At 38.5% G+C, this 18935-nt stretch overlaps 2 protein-coding genes and 2 non-coding genes across 4 annotated transcripts; 2 read left to right on the top strand and 2 right to left on the bottom strand.

The window, feature by feature from the left end:
- Positions 1-94: 94 nt before the first annotated feature.
- Positions 95-12437, bottom strand: LOC145912278 (leucine--tRNA ligase, cytoplasmic-like). Its single transcript, XM_082999701.1, has 27 exons — positions 12326-12437; positions 12133-12266; positions 11500-11668; positions 11261-11357; positions 10999-11189; positions 10799-10933; positions 10587-10696; positions 10356-10467; positions 9614-9772; positions 8761-8934; positions 8258-8407; positions 7740-7894; positions 7230-7378; positions 6641-6779; positions 6242-6384; positions 5762-5889; positions 5284-5347; positions 4911-5041; positions 4087-4230; positions 3546-3686; positions 3177-3311; positions 2774-2862; positions 2613-2709; positions 1863-1997; positions 1578-1691; positions 785-899; positions 95-636 (listed from the first exon to the last, which is right to left on the bottom strand). The coding sequence occupies exons 1-27, from the start codon at positions 12329-12331 to the stop codon at positions 431-433; spliced, it is 3522 nt and encodes a 1173-aa protein (XP_082855827.1). The 5' UTR covers positions 12332-12437; the 3' UTR covers positions 95-430.
- Positions 12438-12533: 96 nt separating this feature from the next.
- On the top strand, positions 12534-12605 carry Trnam-cau (transfer RNA methionine (anticodon CAU)). The gene has a single exon. It is a non-coding gene; the product is annotated as a tRNA-Met (tRNA).
- A 5-nt stretch (positions 12606-12610) lies between these two features.
- Trnah-gug (transfer RNA histidin (anticodon GUG)) lies at positions 12611-12682 on the top strand. Its single transcript has one exon. It is a non-coding gene; the product is annotated as a tRNA-His (tRNA).
- A 519-nt stretch (positions 12683-13201) lies between these two features.
- On the bottom strand, positions 13202-18259 carry LOC145911421 (integrator complex subunit 12-like). Its single transcript, XM_082998746.1, has 8 exons — positions 18092-18259; positions 17568-17743; positions 16548-16698; positions 16068-16303; positions 14989-15055; positions 14552-14684; positions 14364-14455; positions 13202-14016 (listed from the first exon to the last, which is right to left on the bottom strand). Exons 2-8 carry the CDS (start codon positions 17690-17692, stop codon positions 13438-13440), a joined length of 1383 nt encoding a protein of 460 aa, XP_082854872.1. The 5' UTR covers positions 17693-17743; positions 18092-18259; the 3' UTR covers positions 13202-13437.
- Positions 18260-18935: the final 676 nt, after the last annotated feature.

Below are 18935 nucleotides of genomic sequence, written 5' to 3'. Positions count from 1 at the left end.
AGCATTAGGGATTTCTTTTTCCCATTGGGAAATAAGCAAAAACATGACTGCAGCTAAATTTTACAGCACTGTATCAGCAAAAAAACTGCCCAAGTCACCCATAGTCCTAGATTTATTCACGCAAATGTTCTACAAAAACACACAAACGATAGAACAGTGCAAATAGGATCACCAAAATTGTCTTGACTTTATTCAAATAAGTTAAATTTGGCAAATACGTAGATACAAGTCGGGTAACAAATAAGTGATGAAAACATGGTAAAACAAAACTGACAACAAAGCTTTATTTAAACTAGCAATGGAGTCAATTTTCAGGGTCATGTTTGAACTTCAAATGCAAACTGGAAACATATCAGCTACCACAACATACATGCGCATATGCCAATAATTGACACCGAAAAACATGTTTACCGCACAAAAAAGGCAAGGATTATTCTACAACGTAAATTATGGTTCCTTGTACATCGCACTGGACGCCACCATCTTCAACCACAACAGATCCCTGTTCCACATCCACAACAAACGTGCACGAATCACCAAGAGGGACTTTCCCCACATCGCAACCATCGTAAGAGGGCAGTTGGCGTGTCTCGCTGGAGGGATCCTCGTAGCGGTAAAAGGTTACTTGGTTCGAATCTGCAATCGCCAAACACCATGTGACGTTTAAAGGCACCACATTTATTAATTTTTTCCAGTGGTTTTGCATAAAATGTCCGAGACAATGGAATGGAAACTTTTTCTTTCGAAAGAAACGGCCTTTTCAAATAATAAACAAATATCGCACCTTTAAGGTATCTGTTGACCTTGCGCACTCTCGCATCTATTTGTTTCGTTCGGTCTCCGGATCGCACTGGAATGGTGACGGTGAAATGACCACTACACGCTTGCTGGTTCACCACCTGATAACGATAAAGTATAAATTTATTGAAATGGTAAAGGCAAGTTTCTGCTGAAACACGTCAATGTTGAATGTATTGCTGGCCAGCCTAATTTTAGTCTTAAAAGTACATGAGATACTCTTTTTTCAAAAAACAGTTAACGAAGAACCAAACAGGCATAACTCGACTTATAGTCGGGATTTTTTGTGCCTCTTCAACACACATTTATGTCTGTGGTTACAAAGTTTATCGCTAGGAATGTAACTGCGCAACATTTCAAGCACACAGGTACGCTTCAACCAACCACAAAAACACAGAAATATACAACGGGTACTTTCAAAGTGGACACAAAATGTATAAACATTCAAATAGAATGATGTTGCAGTAATAAAAATTTATGCAAATTTTGACATGAGCAAAATTGTGTGATATTTTTAGAGGGATGTTCCTCCCGGCGTAAAAGGCTTACATTTGTTACAGCTGAAAGAACTTAAAAATAAGGACACCATGGCCAAAACAGCTCAACAATAAGAAAACTCAGAAAGAAATAATTTCTCTGAAATACGCACAATACTACATTGCAAGAAATATAGACCTTTAAATCTTAAACAAATTTAAAAAAAAGGAACAGCATGGACATGAAACAATTGTTCCGGAAATGCTAAACAAAGTTTTCTGGCAAAATTAGACTCAACTTACGGTTAAATTGACTGAAGGGAGTTGAACAAAAGCACACAGCGGATGACCCGGACTGCAATCTTCTTGTACCTTGGTGTTTCCTTCACTCGAAAACTTCACTTCCACTCCTTCGAGCTGAAAAACGTTTAAGGTAAGAACCAATTAGCGATTAGGCATAAATTCCATCTTTTATAGGTAAAAAGTGTAATATGGGTTTGACAACAACCACGACTTTATCGTGTCAATGCCTTCAGGTATTTTTTCCTGACACTGTTACTATACCAACGTCATTTTATCAATCGCTACCTCCAGTGTATCGGCAAGATAGACAGCGTGGTCCTCGAGAACTTTTCGCTCATCGAACGGCGAGGTTAGAGCAAGTGCTCTTTCAATGCTGTGCTGCACTGCCAACTCCTTGAGGGCAGCGACGAAAGGCATCACCTGGAACAAGACGTGAATGCGTTTAAACTACGTTTTCTTAAACGTCCACAACCTAAATATTAGTGCCTTGTATGATGACTAAGCAGGATTTGTGGCTTTTCAATGCTGTGATGTCGAGAATTAATTGTGATAAAGGCACGCCAGGATGCCTATTTCCACAGGCAAATGCCTACATTCTTAACATCACAAACACATAACGTAGTAAGTCATATTTCCGTATAATTACATGCTTTATTTTGAGGGCGTGGTCAGAGATGAGACGAAAAATAAACAAACTACGCAGCAAAATGTGCCCGGGGACAGTGAATAGTCGAGATTAGTAATGATTGGTGGAAGACTGGGAATTTATTTTATTTTAGGAATGTCGTATTTATGTTCTTGGCCGTTATTGAATTTTCAACAAAACCCTTTGGCAAATGTAAATTAGAAGAACATGATTTTCCATATATATGTAATCAAATGTATTGATGTTTCGTTCAGGGGCTGGTAATATATTTTTTGAATTTAAATTTTTAATACCGGTTTGGAATTACGTTAGAATTTTATTAAGACACCAATGCCCATATAATGGACATCACACACATCCAGAGCGTTGCAATCTTTGGGTAAACCAACCTTTTTCATGTATCTCTTCAGCTCGGGACGACTTTTCAACTCCATCGCAATCGTTTTGTTTTCGGGGAACTCCCCATTATTTTCCTCATTCAGGCGCCTTGAACGAACAACAACTCAACATGTGAAGATTGCAATGAATCGGGAAACAGTGTTCAATATACCTTAGCGTCTCTATCGTGATTCTCTGCCATTCTGGGTAGGTTTTCGCAACGAAGACAATGCAGTGGGACGGTGCGTCCGTATTGCCTCCCTGTTGCATTAAAATATATTGCTCTTAATGGTAGGATTTGAGGGTAAATAAAATGCTGTTTTGAGGAGATGGATAAAACAGCGTCGGTTAAATCTTTTTAAATATTTTTTAGTTTTTAAAACCTTTCAAAAAGTTCTAGGGCGGCAAAACGAGACAGTTCGAATAAAAAAATGACTGCTGAACCTGAATTCCTGCTACAACAAACACGATTTAGGGATTGTTTCCATACCATCAGCTTGTGTACGAATCTCTAAATATTTTTCTATGTTGCACGGTGGAGCAGACTTCTCACTTGGCGAAATTATATATCCCACCTTGACGTTCTGCTTCCTGTTCTTGAGGCGTAGACGAAGGTCGTGGGCGGTGTCCATCACATAATCCGAAGCACGGATCAAGAGTTCGTCAACCACGCCCGCAACCGGCCAACTTGCGTACATAATTGACCCTGACTGAAAAAAAAAACTGTTTATGAGCACTGGAATAAACGTTTCAAGATATAACATTAAAAATAAAGTTTAAAAATACGGTTGCCATTTTGTTCAAATTTGCCTCAAATGTTGGTGCAGGAATACTTACCCCAACCTCCAATGCCTATGTCTGTATTTTAACTGTTTAGAGAAGTTACCATTCAAGATAAGGTGCAAACATAGTCTATTGTTACTATATCGCAGCGTAATACGTACGTTTCCTAGCAGTTCCCAAACGTGCTCGCATACATGTGGGCAGATGGGAGCCAAAAGGAGAGTCTGAACTTCAATAAATCGCATCACAAGTTGTCTGTTCATCCCGCTTGTACTCAGCTCCCTGTATCTGTCACGAGCCGACTGTGCGGGAACGATCAAAGTTACAATTTGTATAAAGTTGCGTACTTGAAAAAAATGCATCTATGTCAACATACCCTTCAACAGTTAAAATTTAGAAATATTTTTAGCAGCACTTATGAGATTTTATCAGGTGGAAATAGTGGCCCTGTCATGCAGCTCACTAAAAATATATTTTGGTCCACTCTTGCAAAATGCCTTCTAAGATTACAGCGCGAAAACAAAGAACTGTTTATATTGTAGCAAAAAAATCATTCTTTTGTATATAGTGGTAAATGACAAGTAAAGACAACTTTGCCAAACAAAATCCATTGTCATTGTATCTACAGCAACGATTTTGTGCGATGTTCCTGCGTAGGTGTGACGTATAAGACAATATACACCTTACTCCACACAAACTTGCCTGAAACTCGAAGAAGCCAGTTTTGAGTGCTTCCTTGTATGCCATGTTGTTGTAATGGTCGTGAGTCAGTTTAATTCCCTTGTTCATTTCGCTTGCGAAGACTTGATCGTTAAACGTGGAAGGGTCGCCTTCCACCAGCGCCACCTTTGATAACATGACATTAATTTGTTTATGTGGCACCAGCGCACAATGGCACAGTGAACAATGCGAGGTATGTTGGAATAACGGAATTCTATAATGGCACCGGAAATCATAGGTCAGGTAACAGGGTTGAAACCACAACAGACTCGTTAGATACGAGGTCGGCCTCCCATGGCTTCGAAGCCACACGTGCTGGCATTTTCACACTCTGTTATAGCTCAATATACACGGCAAGCTGATTTAGGCAAAAATTACAATGGAAACAAGTAAGAAACATGTGAAACTTGTAGTGCACTTGGCTGTTCCTGTAGATTTTGCAAGTTCACTTATAGTGACGATTATTTTGGTTTTCGTGCGTAAAAGTTTAAATTTAATCCCAGTCCACTTAGATTTTGTGGCTCCGAGTGAGCTTTAATTTAGCTCAGAAAAAGTGTAGCTGGCTCTTTGCATGCCAAAGGTTGTCGACCATTGGCTGTGTAAAGATCAGATGATTTTACAAAAAGCCATTGCACACGCAAAACTACAGGTAGGAAGCAATCTACTCGAATGGAATATATTTTAAAATTATCTTGTGAAACGGATTGAAAAGAATCGTGTTGGAAACGTCTGCCTAAAAATGGTCAGCATAGCTTCGGCTTTCTTATTAAGGATTGGAACCCTTCCTGCAAATCAAATTGTCTTACCTCTCCAGCCAGAACTTCCCGGACCCATTCGATCCAGGTGTAGAGGCGAAGAATTCCAGCGTCGGCCATTTTCTCCACGAAGTTTGCGTCTTCCACACCGTCACCAGCGTCGGCAAGTGTCAGTCTCATGCCTGCAGAAATATCGCCAACATTTTAAAAATTTTGCCTCTCAACGTTATCGACGTTTCTAAAAGGCACCTATTAACTGGCACTTTCCACATTAAGTAAAGCAATACAGTAAAAGTAACGTTCGCCAATGCCTTTCTAGACGAAATTGCTGTAACATATGCACACTATTGACCCAACTTAGCCTTGCTATAACACCAAAAACAATGGGCTCGTATTTCTGCCATTGCCGCTATCAAACACTCACCATCCGCTGAAAAGCGTTCGATGGCATCGCTGAGAGTCAGAAAGTTGCCGGTCGACTTTGACATCTACGCGAAAAAACAATGGTCGGTTTATTGTTGTTTCAAGTGCGCGGGCTTTTCAGACGAGCGGCGTCGTTCGAAACAGAAGCGAGGACTCTTCAGCCATCTTACGATATCAGTTAAGGCTTAACAATTGACCGGTTTGTTGATCCAGACAAAGGTTCGACACTTCTTTGCACAAGGAGTCAGATAAGGGTTGAGATTTTTAGGGCTGCATAGATTGCTTCAAAACTGCAAGGTTAACATGCACTTAACTCTTCGAAAAACTAGAGTATGTAAAGCGTTGTATGCTTTTTCATGATTACCATCCATAGCCATTCTTTTTATTAAGAAAACGTTCCTACAAATCGGGACCAATACATATGATGAACAATTGAAGGTGAATCAAGCCTTTTCACCCATTCAAACCGGGTTACTCGCCTTTTCAGAATTGAGAAGTAGATGCCCGTTGGCCCTCACGGCGCGGGGCCACTTGTCAGGTTGTTGAGGCCACATCGCACAGTGGTTGTACAAGAAGTACGTGAGATGGTTCGGCACAAGATCTTTCCCTAAATGACCAAAAAACAGTTAAATTTTGGCTTCGGGGTTTCTTAATGAGTGTTCTTGTATGCTCTATAAATAGCCGCGCCCGCACTTGGTCATTTAAAAAAAAAATGAAATGTTCAAAAACGTTCAGTGGCATAACAGTTAAGTCAATCAATTTTTTCGACAAGTCGGGGTGACATTTGAAAAAATCAAGCTCCCGGTGAGGTTTGAACTCACTACCCTGTTGGGTTAACCAGGCCCAACGCTCTGCCGACTGAGCTCAGGAGCAAGGTTAAGCGTCGCGATAACATGCACAATTTCAAGTGGTATGCCGAACAGTATCACGACATAGCGTGGTTATACACTTTTTTATACCTGACACACGCAAATCGAGGGGATACCAGTATCTGAACTCGTTTCGCATTTTGTCGAGGACAGCGCGAGGTATGTTGGTCTCGGGAAAACAGACGTCATCGAAAAAGATGTAATCCCACACCTGTGTTGTGAGTTGCTCCGCTCTGCAAATGCGAACGATAACGACGTTAGTTTGCATACAATCTGCATTCTCATCGGTTAAGTGTTGCTTTTTACAGAAGTGATACAAAATGGCCCAACATCGCAATTGATTTTTTTTCAAAACCGGTTCATGCTTCCTTACTTTAAATGCTGTATCAGTAGCCTTTTAATACGAAAGAAAAACAAAAACAATGGACATGATACTTTGGGCATAACAAGGCTTTCAACACGCGTAACAACGAATAAGTGGGAATTTACTTTATGCCGTCGGCGTTGGGCTTACTCCCGTCGAACACTCCTTCCTGAAGGAAATGGCACACAGTGTAGAATGCCATATATATGGTTGAGTCGGAGAGAGATTCGATGAGCCACTGCTTGTCCCATGGTAGACGAGTTCCTGCCAATAGTTACAATTTGGGTCATTTTTATGTTTGTGGCACATCGAACCACCAGAGCAAAATTCTTTCCCAATTATGGCGTAAATCATTCACAATGTGATTAGATTATAGTTGCAAGGGCTATATGCCAAAGTGGACTCATGTAGTGTTACGTTAGTACGGATTTAGAACAAAACCACTGACGACAAGAAATTCCCAAGTTATCTGCCTAGATGGGCGGATATTAAATAGAAAATCAAAATGCTACATTGTCACAAACAGCGCAATGTCTTTTTTAATTTTATAAAAGAGTTGCATTAAGTGAGCTGCAGACAACGCGTATTAAGTATCAGTGCAGCCCAGTGACTGGCCGCGGTTTCTCGGCCAACTAGCCATGCTAAGACACATTGTGGCACTTAGCAGTTTGTATGAGTGTTTATAGAATCAAAACGGAAGCGTCTGATTCCCACCCAGTCCGTATGTTCTTGAACAGGCATGCTCCTTTAACCAGTCCAGTGTGGCCAAGAAGTTGCGTCTGGTGTCCTCTCCGTACGTGTTGAGTTGTTCGAGGGCTCGGTGCGCCTTCGCCTTCCATTCCTCCTCACCGTAATCCAGGTACCTGCGCCACATCACACATAATACAATGGAAAAATAACGTGGGTCACTATGTTTGGTTGTTTGCTTCCAAGGATAAGCGCAAAAAGTTGATTCATTGCTGGACTGATTTTTCGTGTTCAAAAATTAAGTAGTGTGTAGTTTTGATAAGCTCAAAAAAATATAGCCGCACTTTTACAAGTTCGTGTTTTACATTACATTGCAACTCAGCGCATGTTTTTAACAACATTGCTTGCACTGGATTGTTTTTTTGGGGGGGTTGACTTTACGGACGAACAAAACTACACTTAAAACGTCAGAAAGGGCATACTAAGAGAGCAATGCTTTACTATTTTTTTGTATTAAAACATGGCATCTATACTCACCATTGATCACAAAGGGCTACTACACATTCATCACCCGAGCGAGAAACGACTTTTCTTTCAGGTTCCATGTAAAGAACTGCTCCACCACTCTCAACCATCTGACGTTGGATTGTTTTCTTCACGTCTTGCACCTTCTTTCCCTCGTGACCTTTCACCTTAAAATAAAAGAGTAAATTTACCGTGTGGACCAAGGTCAAATTTCACGTTTTGGTTCGTTTAGATTCGATCCATTATTAAAGCCAAATCGTGTTTAAAAGTAACAGTAACTAAAGATTCTGTGTAAATCAAATGAATAGTCTTTGAAGTAAACTTGCTCCAATGTCACATTAAGATCTTATAGCACATGCGGTTTCTTTACAGGGTCATGAGTCCACTTTCGCAAAAAAGGAACATTTAAATTACGACGTACCCCAAAATCACATACCCGATTAAAATATAAAAAAACACTAACTAGTAATTACATGGTATACTGTCATTTTGCCATCCTTTAATTTTGTTGGAGGGGATTTTATACATACCAGCATCACTCCTTCGTAGAAACCCTTTAGGTAAACCATGTCTTTCGCCTCGGCCAATTTCTCCCTGTCATTCTGACTTTGAATTTTGAGTTTCTCGCAAGCGGTCACTGCTGCCAAAGATCCGAACTCTGGTATTTCGATGATCGGTATCTAAAGAATAGAGGTGGATTATTTAAGTGTTTCACCACAAAAAAAACTTTTTTTAACTAAAACGACCAAACCTGAAAAGACTACAAAACGCCATGAAAATCAACTTCGAGCTGTGTTTAGGTAATTATGAAAATAAGGAAGCTAATGATCGCTGAATAGTTGAATAAACCCACGAAACAACATACTTTGAATCATATTAAGCCTCTTCCGCAAAGGAAAACTTCACCATGTCACTAGTAATAAATTAATATCGTTAAAAATGAAAACAACGCTAAACCGAGGGGCCAGATTCCACCAGAAACAAAGAGCATGTATCAACAAATACACTGCTCTGATTTTAAAGAAGATCTTACCGGTTCATATGGAAGTACCATCTCGTCCGTTATTCCGTATTTGCTCCTCAATAAAGGTTTCTTCTTCAGGTCGCAGAGGGCCGCGTAGTCGTCGGGTGCATCGGAAGGAACGCTCGTAACAACTCCCGTGCCTTTGTCCTCTTTGATGGTGAGCATTGGAAGGGTGTAAATAGTCTGTGCAAAGAAATTGTTACACGTAATATAGGAATAAAATCAATAAGTGACTATTATGGAGACGTAAGCCTCCAGTTAAGGCGTGGAAACTATTGACCTGACAGTTACGAAATGCTCGTTGAATTTTTGTTCATTTATCGTTTTTGAAAGATCTGGATGGTTAGATTTGATTAGTCGAAACTAGAAATGCGATTCACAAAAATGTTGTTTATCCTTTCCAACAAAAACACCTAAGTAAAAGTAGTTACATAGGTAATTTAAAACCAATCTTTTGTTAGGCGCATACTGAGGGTAAGATTACAGAACGTATACATTGTAAGCCCACAATAGTTTCGTGTATGCAAATGAAGACAGGATATGTTATTTTGACAGTCAGGTGGCTTTTTTGAAGGTCGCAATGCCCTTTGTTGGTTGGTTCAGGTAAACAACGTATGCTGTAGTGTTGATACTAAACTTGAGGGGCAGAGTACTTTAAATAACGACATAATAACATGATGTAACAACTCCGTTTTTGTACCCAAAGTTTGACATTAACAGGAACTCAAGATTTCGACCAAAAAGTTACCTTGCAGAAACCACATTGTTGTCCCCCAGCGTGTGACACAATACGTATTTTAATACGCAAAGGTTTAACAGTTTTAGAATCGGTGATTGAACGTAACATACATTACGCACTCACGTCATAACAAGTAAGCGGTGCTTTTAGGGCCCTTCCCATAATGTCCTGACCAACCAACTCTGCCAGGATGTCCACTTGTCCTACGTTTTGCGTCATCTCCTGGTAGGACATGTTGCGAGCAGCACGGTAAGTACTCACATACACCTCCCCACTCTTCATCTGAGAAACAAAGAAGTGCACGTTACGTCAACATAGAAAATGCATACTGCCGCACGCCAAGGCACGATCGCCCCACTGCGAAAGCATTCACACAGCATATATATTGATTGTAAGTTAGCCTGGGGTGCTCAGGGTCGCAAGTTCAAACCTGGTCGAAAGGGGGATTCAAGAAACTACAATTGACAAAAATATTTTTTTACGTTCGATTTAACATGTTAGGAAATGACAGACAGGAAAAAGGTCTGAGGTTTTGCATTATATTGCACGTATTAGCACTACACAATGTGTCTGCCAATAACCTTATTAACATGTTATCTGCCACGCCACAGATCAACCAATTCACAAAATCCTACGCAAATATCACGAATGTGTCACGACGACAGAAAATTCATGGTTTCAGCTTTCCTATAGAAAAAATATCATAAATTTTCAAGAAAACAATCTTGTAATAAACCATAAAAGCAACCGAGGACAAAAGCACAGAAACTGAAACCAGTTTCGAAACACCGTTGTTGTATGGCAGGGCAAGGTGGGGGGAGGGGGGCGTGTTCAAGGGTGTGTCAGCGATCGTGCGCATGTCTACCTCATAAGCGACATATCGCATGTCCGGTCTGACCCAGCAATTAGTTTGTCCGAACATCGTCTCCGGTCGAAGGGTTGCGGCCACCAAGAATATCTTTTTCCCGGTAAGAAATCTAAAGCAACAGGAAAGTTTTTTCGTTTGATCAAGCTAACAGACTTTCAACCGCAAAAAAGCAGTGGGTTCTGCGCAACTTTTTACGTAATTGTGACACGTGCCAAAACTCGGACTTACGCCAGTTTTTCGGGAAATGGTTCCACGAGTTGCATCTTTATAACAGTGTATTCCTGGCCACCGACACCCTCACCAGATTGCCGGTCGTGGTCCATGCAAGGCTGATCGTCCTGGAAAACCACATATGTTTGTTATTTGACAAAAAGCAAGCACTTGGTGAAGTTCACCAAAAGTGGAATAAGTGACGTTGAACTAACGATCTATGATCTTACCTTTGGTGAAAAGATAGTATGCCTTTTACCAAACTTCACTTTGCCCCTTTCCTTTAAATGCTCAAACTGCCACCTCACAAATGAATCGAAATATGGGTTGGCGTCAGTGGTATAAAATGAGCGGCGCCAATCAACCTGAATGCCAGTGTAATAAATTGACTGACAGCAAAATGTTAACCAAAAAGGACAACCGTACATACTTTTAGGCCCATTTTTTGTAGGTCTTTTTTACAATGTGGGGGGAAATATTTGAGCCAAAACTCAGCATCCGCAAATGCCTGGATCTCAGAATCTTGAAGGCCAAGTGATTTCATGATATTCCACTGATATGTTGCGCCACCACTTTTGGCGGTAGCTTTGCTTTTTTTGCTTTTAAAATTGTCAAAAATTTCTGTGAACCAAATAGGGTTAGCATTTATGTACAAATAAAAGTTGTTCACTAAAAAATTAAGGGTTAGCTACTTGTGATTTTCTCTTTAACTTCATCTTCAAAGTAAGCTGGAAAATCAGGTGGAAGGCCAAATTCCTCAATTTCTCTTTTCAATTTGTCTGCGCAAGCCTAAAATTAAGGTAACAATCTTTAGTAATTCTACCATGCCAAAAATTTAAACTAAAACAAAATTAGACCAAAGGAATTTATAGAAGACAAAACATTGAAACATAACCCAAAGAGGAACTTTCACAACAAAGCAACAACACACCTTTATTGGCATTCCAGTGCAGTGAAAGGCAAACGGATACAAGCATTTTTTGCCCTTCAACCTTTGAAATCCCACAGCAAACTCACACTTTGACAATGTGAAAGTGTGACCAAGATGAAGGCGCCCATTCATGTATGGAAAGGGAAATGTAACCATATACTTCTCTTGTCTGCATGAAAAGCATGATTGTATGCTACTGGTAATATGACCAACAATGGAAAAACAGACTTTGTTTTCACAACAGTATTAAGTTTGCTGTATTATTCCAAGTACATATATATTAAGAAAATGATTTCAAAAAGGCATTTCAACATAAAATAAACTACTATTATTTTTGTGAAATAAACCATTGGAATCAAAAAATCAAAAATGCATACATGTAATTATGACTACGCCATTGTTACATGTTAAAATTGATACGGTGTGCGATCGACAGCCTGTCAGGGGCCTTTGGTTTTTTGATCCAGTTTTTATTTATTAATCACATTGACTACGCCATTGTTTACAATTTGACAAAATGTTATAAATTCATAGCCTCAGTAATTTTATATTAATCTATGAATAATTACTCAAATAGTAATATTCTTGACATTGTTTTAAAGTAAATAAGTCAGATAGATATGGTATACTCACTTCCATTCTGGTGTTCCTTGTGTTGGGGCATTCTCCTCAAACACCTTTTTCTCCTCCCATTTTTTCTGCACCTCCTGTTCAATTTTTAGCAATGCCTGCAGCTTAAACGTCCCTTTCCTCACAATATTAAAGTCCTATAAAAACAAAAGTATACTCAAGCAAAAAGTTAGCAACTTAAAACACTCATACATACCGCCATATCGTTAAGCTCCTGTCCACGATAAATTCCCGCGTTTTCTCAGGTAACACAATACAAACACTTCCCAACTGGATCGGAACAGAATGATGCAACGTCTTTTAAATTCCCCAGCTACTCCAGAAAGAAGTTTTGTCACGTGGAGTGTGGCACATGGCCTATGCGCCTCCGCGATATAACCCCTTTTTGGCACCTTTTGGTTCTCAGCAGAGTGGCGCAGCGGAAGCGTGCTGGGCCCATAACCCAGAGGTCGATGGATCGAAACCATCCTCTGCTACATACGCTGTGATCGTATAGTGGTTAGTACTTCGCGTTGTGGCCGCGACAACCCAGGTTCGAATCCTGGTCACAGCAATCCTTTTTGTCTTTTGCTGTTTCAAGAATTACTTTTATTCGTTTTTTTAAGTGCAAAGGAGCCTTTTCGGTTTGTTGAATTGCATCTAGGAAAAAACTTCAATGAAAATTTTTGCCACCATGTGCTTATTTTAACTTTTATTTCAATGATCTGTTCTTCTGGGACAATTGAACGTAACTTTCATTGACCGACGCAATTGTATCAGAAGGACAGATTATCAAAATATAATATGCCTGGCAGCAGCAGCAAAGTATATTATTTTTTCTTGGCACTATTTTACATGCTTGGGAGGGTGGAAAACCAAAGCTACTGTACACATACGGATACTTGGGACCCTTTTTTCTTTTTTTTTACCCGGCATGAAGTTCATAATCTTATGAAGTATTTGGCTTGCAAATTGTCTGAGAATTTTCAGTTCCTTTCAAAAAATAAATCATCAGCTTTCTTCTGCATATAACTGGCTTAACTGATTTGTCTCAAACCTGATCTGTCAACCAGCACTTAAAACAAAAATCAAATAACAAGAAACACAACAAAAGTGCACTGTTATTGACAACCAGCACTTAAACCCCTCGGTAAAAAAAATGCGTGGAAGTGCCAATGGGTAACAAATTGGTTTCAAACGTTGGTAGACAACAACTTTATATTAAATCATTCGGTCTCAACAACGGGCACACTCGTTTGCATTGTCAAGAGAAAAAAAACGCAAAAGGTACGCAATATTTTGTTTAGGGGGCAAAATAGAAATCAATGATCAAACACGGGTTCGCTTCTGCTGCATCTTAGCAGCTTTCTTTTTTACCATTTGCAGTCTTTTAGCAGCATTATCCTGGTTCTGCACATTGTGTTTGTTTGCTGAGTTTTTGGCAGGCACAACAGGCATTGAGGCAGAGGATTTGGGGAAGGGTGCTGCTTTATTTTGCAGGTGAGAGTTTGAATGTGCCACCTTGGGTGTGGTTGTTTTTTGCGGAACTGCTGCTGAATCGCTGGAGTTTGAAGTCCGCGAGGCACTTGGCCACGAATTGTGTTTCAATATATTGTTGTTTGAGGCACTTGATTTTTGCAACAACTTAGATTCTGGCTTTGGTGCTTTGGCTCCAAGTGCCTCGGCCCAAGCATCAGACACAGTGAACTTGGATGTCGCATTTTTTGCATGGTTTTTCAGTGCTTTTACAGGTTTGTCTTTGGTTAAAGCCACTTTGGAACCAGTCGTGGGCTCCTCATTGTGCTTGGGCGACTCTTTGGATGGTTTTTGGTTCGGGGTTATTGTTTTTTGACTAAGCGAAGCCCAACCTTGCATTGAGCTGCCACCAGCAGTTGAAGGCAATGTTGGCTGCAAAATAAAGCTACTTTAAACTAAATAATGACAGAGAAAGCAGAAGATATTAGACTAAACTGAGACATCAAGTTAGGTTACTATGTTTAAAGTTCAACTAATAATGCTGCCTTTTTGAAGTGTTTCCTTTTGTACAAAGGGCACCATTTTATTAAAATTAATTAAGAGTCCACCAACAGTTTGCAAACATGATAAATTTAAAAAAAAATGTATCCACTTTTTCCCAACATTATAGATGAGCACTGGAGAATTGGTTATAAATATAACTTTTGGTGTTTGGGTGGTGTGTATGCTGTTTCTATATTTGCAAGGGCTGAAGGCAAAAACAAAATACAAGTGGTAACCTTAATTTCATGCCGCTTGAATGGTGTTAAAGATGGTGGAGCCTTGGTTTCCACAGGAGGAGTTTTGTCTCTCAACACATCAATAGAGTTTCCTGAATCACATTTATTATTTGTTTAATAAAAACTGTGGTTAAGCCAACAAAATAATTTCTTCAACTTTCAAAAGGTGTGACAATAAAGTTGTTTACCTATTGACAATGAAGGCGCTTTGATTATTTGTTGCTTGGCTTGCTTCTTCAGGTTTCTCTTGCATCTGGCACAATACCAAATGCAACGCGGGTCGTTTATCTCTTGATCACTTACTGCTGGTTGGTGGCAGTCCTTAATAACAGTAACTTGTTGCTAAATTGTCTTTCTTTAAAACTTGGACGACAACAACAGTAATGTATATGAAAGTCCAATCAAGTTTGCACAATAACATAGAACCCAGCCATCTCGTTGAGCTATTTAACCAATAAACAAAAAAGCGAAAGTTTTAAAAAATCATTGGAAATATTTAGGTACCTAGTGTTTTTAATTCAGAAGTACATGAAAGCAAATGAGCCAATGGAGTGGGTGACACTCTGGCTGCAGCGCAAGGTAAGTATGGTACATTACAGTATGAATCAGAGCAACATTTTCCTACCTGGTGGTAAAGGTTGTGACACTCTTGGCATTCTACAAGCTGGTTCCCGGGCCCAATAGATATTTGCCTATATACAAATGCAATATAATTAGTCTAACAGAAAATGTTATGCAATAGGATAGCTGTTGCTAGGGATGTCTGGTTGATTAATCTTGTTTTGTAACAAGGCACATTGTGGCAATAAAATCCACAGGCTTTTGTTAAATTATACACAGATTATCATTAATTTGTTAGGATCTTTCATTAGTAGCTTATTGGTACTGCATTATACTTCATTGTAGTTTTAACCAAAAAATAATGTTTTTTATTGGTAATTGGTGGCTAACTGGGATAAAAATGGTGATATTTACAACAAAAATACATTGAAAAACATTTAATTGGTAAGACAACATCATGTTGTATGTTGTTTTCTTGATTATCATAAAATTTTGTTGAAGTAGGCATTTGTGTTGAAAGTAAAACGTTGGACAGCATTATTTTTTATTTTCAGCATGACTCTTATTTTAATTTTTAACACAATAATTTCATGGATCTTTGCCGGAATAAGAAAAGTGTTCATTTTCCTGTAAGGTTGCACAAGTTCTGAACTGAGAGTCCATGGAACCCTTGGGGTCCACACGATTTTCTCAAACAATAATACTTTCGTTAATAAAAAAAAAAATTTTTTAGAACCTTACAAAACAAAGATCTTTAAATATTTTATGGGTGATGGGGGTAACAGAGTTTACTAAATTGACCACAAACAAATTAAGAAAGCCCTGCCCTAATGGAAGTTTTGTCTCTTTAGTACCGCCTATGATGCTTAAATTGAGTGAGGTAATGACACATATATATACATAAATCACACAACAATATTTGCACACCAAAGAGAAATGAAAACAGCTTAAAAATCACACATTGCTTTACTCAACATAATGTTGGATATGGGAGTTTTAGTTTTATCTTGCCTTGTGCAGTATTTTTGCTACAACTTTAGGCCACCTGATTGTAATGGGAAATAACAAAGCATGTGGGCAATAAAAATTTTTGCCGCTATTTGAGAAGACAGAACAAATCGATTTCATCACGGCCGACATTACCTGCACACAACACATGCCAGTGTGTCCATTTCAAGTTCAAAGTCATCTGTGGAAGTGGGGAGTGTAGATTTGTCCACAATGCTGTGGTTCTGCGTTGGGACCTCATTGGATGTGGAATTTTGCTTGGGGTTTAGTCTACTGATTGGAGTGGGTGAATTCACCCCATTGGGGGACATTGAGCTCTTGTGGATTTTTTTAGAAACTTCTTGGTCTATCTCATCAAGATCTCGCTGAACCTAAAGCAATGAAAATGTTAAAACCGCAAATGAAGACATAGGAACAATGGTATCCTGGCCGAACCTGTGTATTACAAGTTTCAAATTAATTTGATTATACTGGCTTTTTTCCTGTAGCAAAAACAGTTTTACCAATAAAGGATCGCATTACTTGCAAATTGTACAGTGGGGTTCACTTAACTGATCTCGTTGCCATGAAAATTATAAAAAAAATTCTTTTGCATTTTTAGTTTTAACAGCCTACCTTGTCAAATTGCCGTTTTTGGGCAAAATCTTTTTCCTTGCGCCTTGGGTCAGATATAAGAGGAGTACTTTTTACTGGCTTGGATGCAGGCTTGACTTGTTTGCCCAAAGATCCTGGCAGCCTGCTACAACCCTCTTTAGACTCCTTAGCGCTTAATTGAAAATATATTTCATCACGATCACACAATATGTGAACTGACATGTTTGTAAGTAAACACCACTAATGCCAGAATTATTACAATTATTTTTTGACATATCATTTTCAAATCTATTTTTATTTACATTACACACAAAAAAAGCAAAAAGGTAGTTTCAAAATAAAACCTAATATTTTCGACATATGAAAAAGAAAAAAAAAAGTTATTTTTCCTGGTATATTTCTTGCAACTAAAAAAACATGTAATTTCCTAATAATGTTTGACTAGTTGTCTGTGAAATCTCAGTAATTTAGCTTTTGTTTGAATAGCAAGTCATTTTTGACAGTTTGTACACAATGCTGAATTTATACAAAAGGATAAAGCAAAAATATGTGCCATACTATTAGTGACTATGAGGGTTATTAACCAAGCAGTCACTTAGCAACAAAAAGAACCAGTGTGATACCTCAACTAGAAGATAGTTTTATCTTTAATCTATGGCAGTATCGTTGTGCAAACCGCACACTATAAAGTTTTTTTTAATGGAACCTTAAACTAGACTTCAGAAACACTGTCATGACACTATTGGCTGAGAAGATCATTGTTGCTAACAAGTAATTAATGCTTCAATCAACAGGATATTAAAGTTTTGAAAAACAACTTACATGTGCCTAGTTAAGACTATTAATATATTAATACACAGTTCATGAAAAAACTACTAAATATAAGATAGGGAAAAATTAAACAATGCTGTTTAATGTTCTCAGAAACATTGCATTGCTGTTTTCTAGTCTACAATAGGATATAGGCCTACATTGACCAATACTAACTATATTTCTTAACAAAGGAATACAAAATAAAAACAAAAATATATTGATATTTACCGAAAGGATTTTTCAATTGAGTCTTCAACTAAGGTTTTTAATGTAACAGCAGTCGATGGATTCTTTGACTGAAAATATCCCAAAGCTTGGATAAAAATTGCATCAAGTTCAACAACAGAACACATGATAATTTGAAAAACGACTTTTACTTCATCAGGTCCACATGTATCTGTCAACTGTAATATTGCAAGGTTTTAGTCATTAACGTAAAGGTACAGGATTTGTCACTTTAATTTTATATATTAAATACAAATATACTAGACAACTGCAAAAACGCTCAACTGGACCATGACAACAAAGACAAGCAACACTAAAACACAAACAAAAACAACTCCATTTAGATCCATATGTATGAACTTTGTGTATATATACATTAACACAGTAATGTACTACACACAAAAATACACCTTTAAAGACTTTAATACTTAAATCATCCTAAGTACAAGCAAAACACACGGAGTCTTAACGCCAGTGTGCAAGAACAAAGGAATGCCCTATATGCATTAAGCAGTTCCTTGGCTTACCAGAAACGTTGGGTACGGCACACAGTTTCACAAGTTTGACACAAAGGAGTATTGAACGGTGTCGGTTTGGTCATTCCGTGTGACATATGTCAAGGAAAAGTGCGGTGGAAAAGGAAATGCAGAGGCAGAAGTGTAACAGGCCCCCTTTCCAAGTTCTTTACCACACCCCGACATCCGCAATACTAAGACCAGCAAAAAGGTAAACTGACGTTTTATTCGAGGCAAAAGGGTAAGACCCGCAATTGCAACCAAAAAGAAAAAAGGCAACAAAGCAACCTTGTGCTCACAACCATGTTTGTTTTTCGGACATGAAATTTTTGTGTCGTCGAAGAAATATACAAAACAGCATTTGTCTCAAAACGTTGTTAAGATAATATTATAGACAAGCATGCAATGTTGTATCGCAAAAAAATGTTTTTGGTAAAACAAAAAATTAAAAGTTTAAACTATGGTTGTGGGCTAACGGACTATTTCTCATGACAAATGCCAAAGGTAAATAGAGATCGTACTGTATTTGTTTTCTATTTATGGCGGAGATTCCAAGCCTATAAAGTTTGTGTCGCCATGTAACGTTGTTGGCATCTATTGTTGAATTTCAATTGCGACAAACAAAGTTTCGTATTTGATGTACTTCCATATTAGTATATTATCGTATATAGCCCAGTTTTCCTGTGCAAAGGAAGGATCAAGATTTTTGCACAGACTACTAGCAGTCGTAAATACAAATCTCTACTTATGTATTTGTCCACTACCACACCCTTAATATTACCTTACAACCTCAAAACATTTCCCTGTCGGGTTTCGAATAATTGACATTTCTGCAAAGAAATCCCAGACGTTTGTT

Source organism: Ascidia mentula, chromosome 8 (genome assembly GCF_947561715.1).
Source record: "Ascidia mentula chromosome 8, kaAscMent1.1, whole genome shotgun sequence".
Lineage (NCBI taxonomy): Eukaryota > Metazoa > Chordata > Ascidiacea > Phlebobranchia > Ascidiidae > Ascidia > Ascidia mentula.
This window is presented reverse-complemented; position numbering and strand designations above follow the sequence as displayed.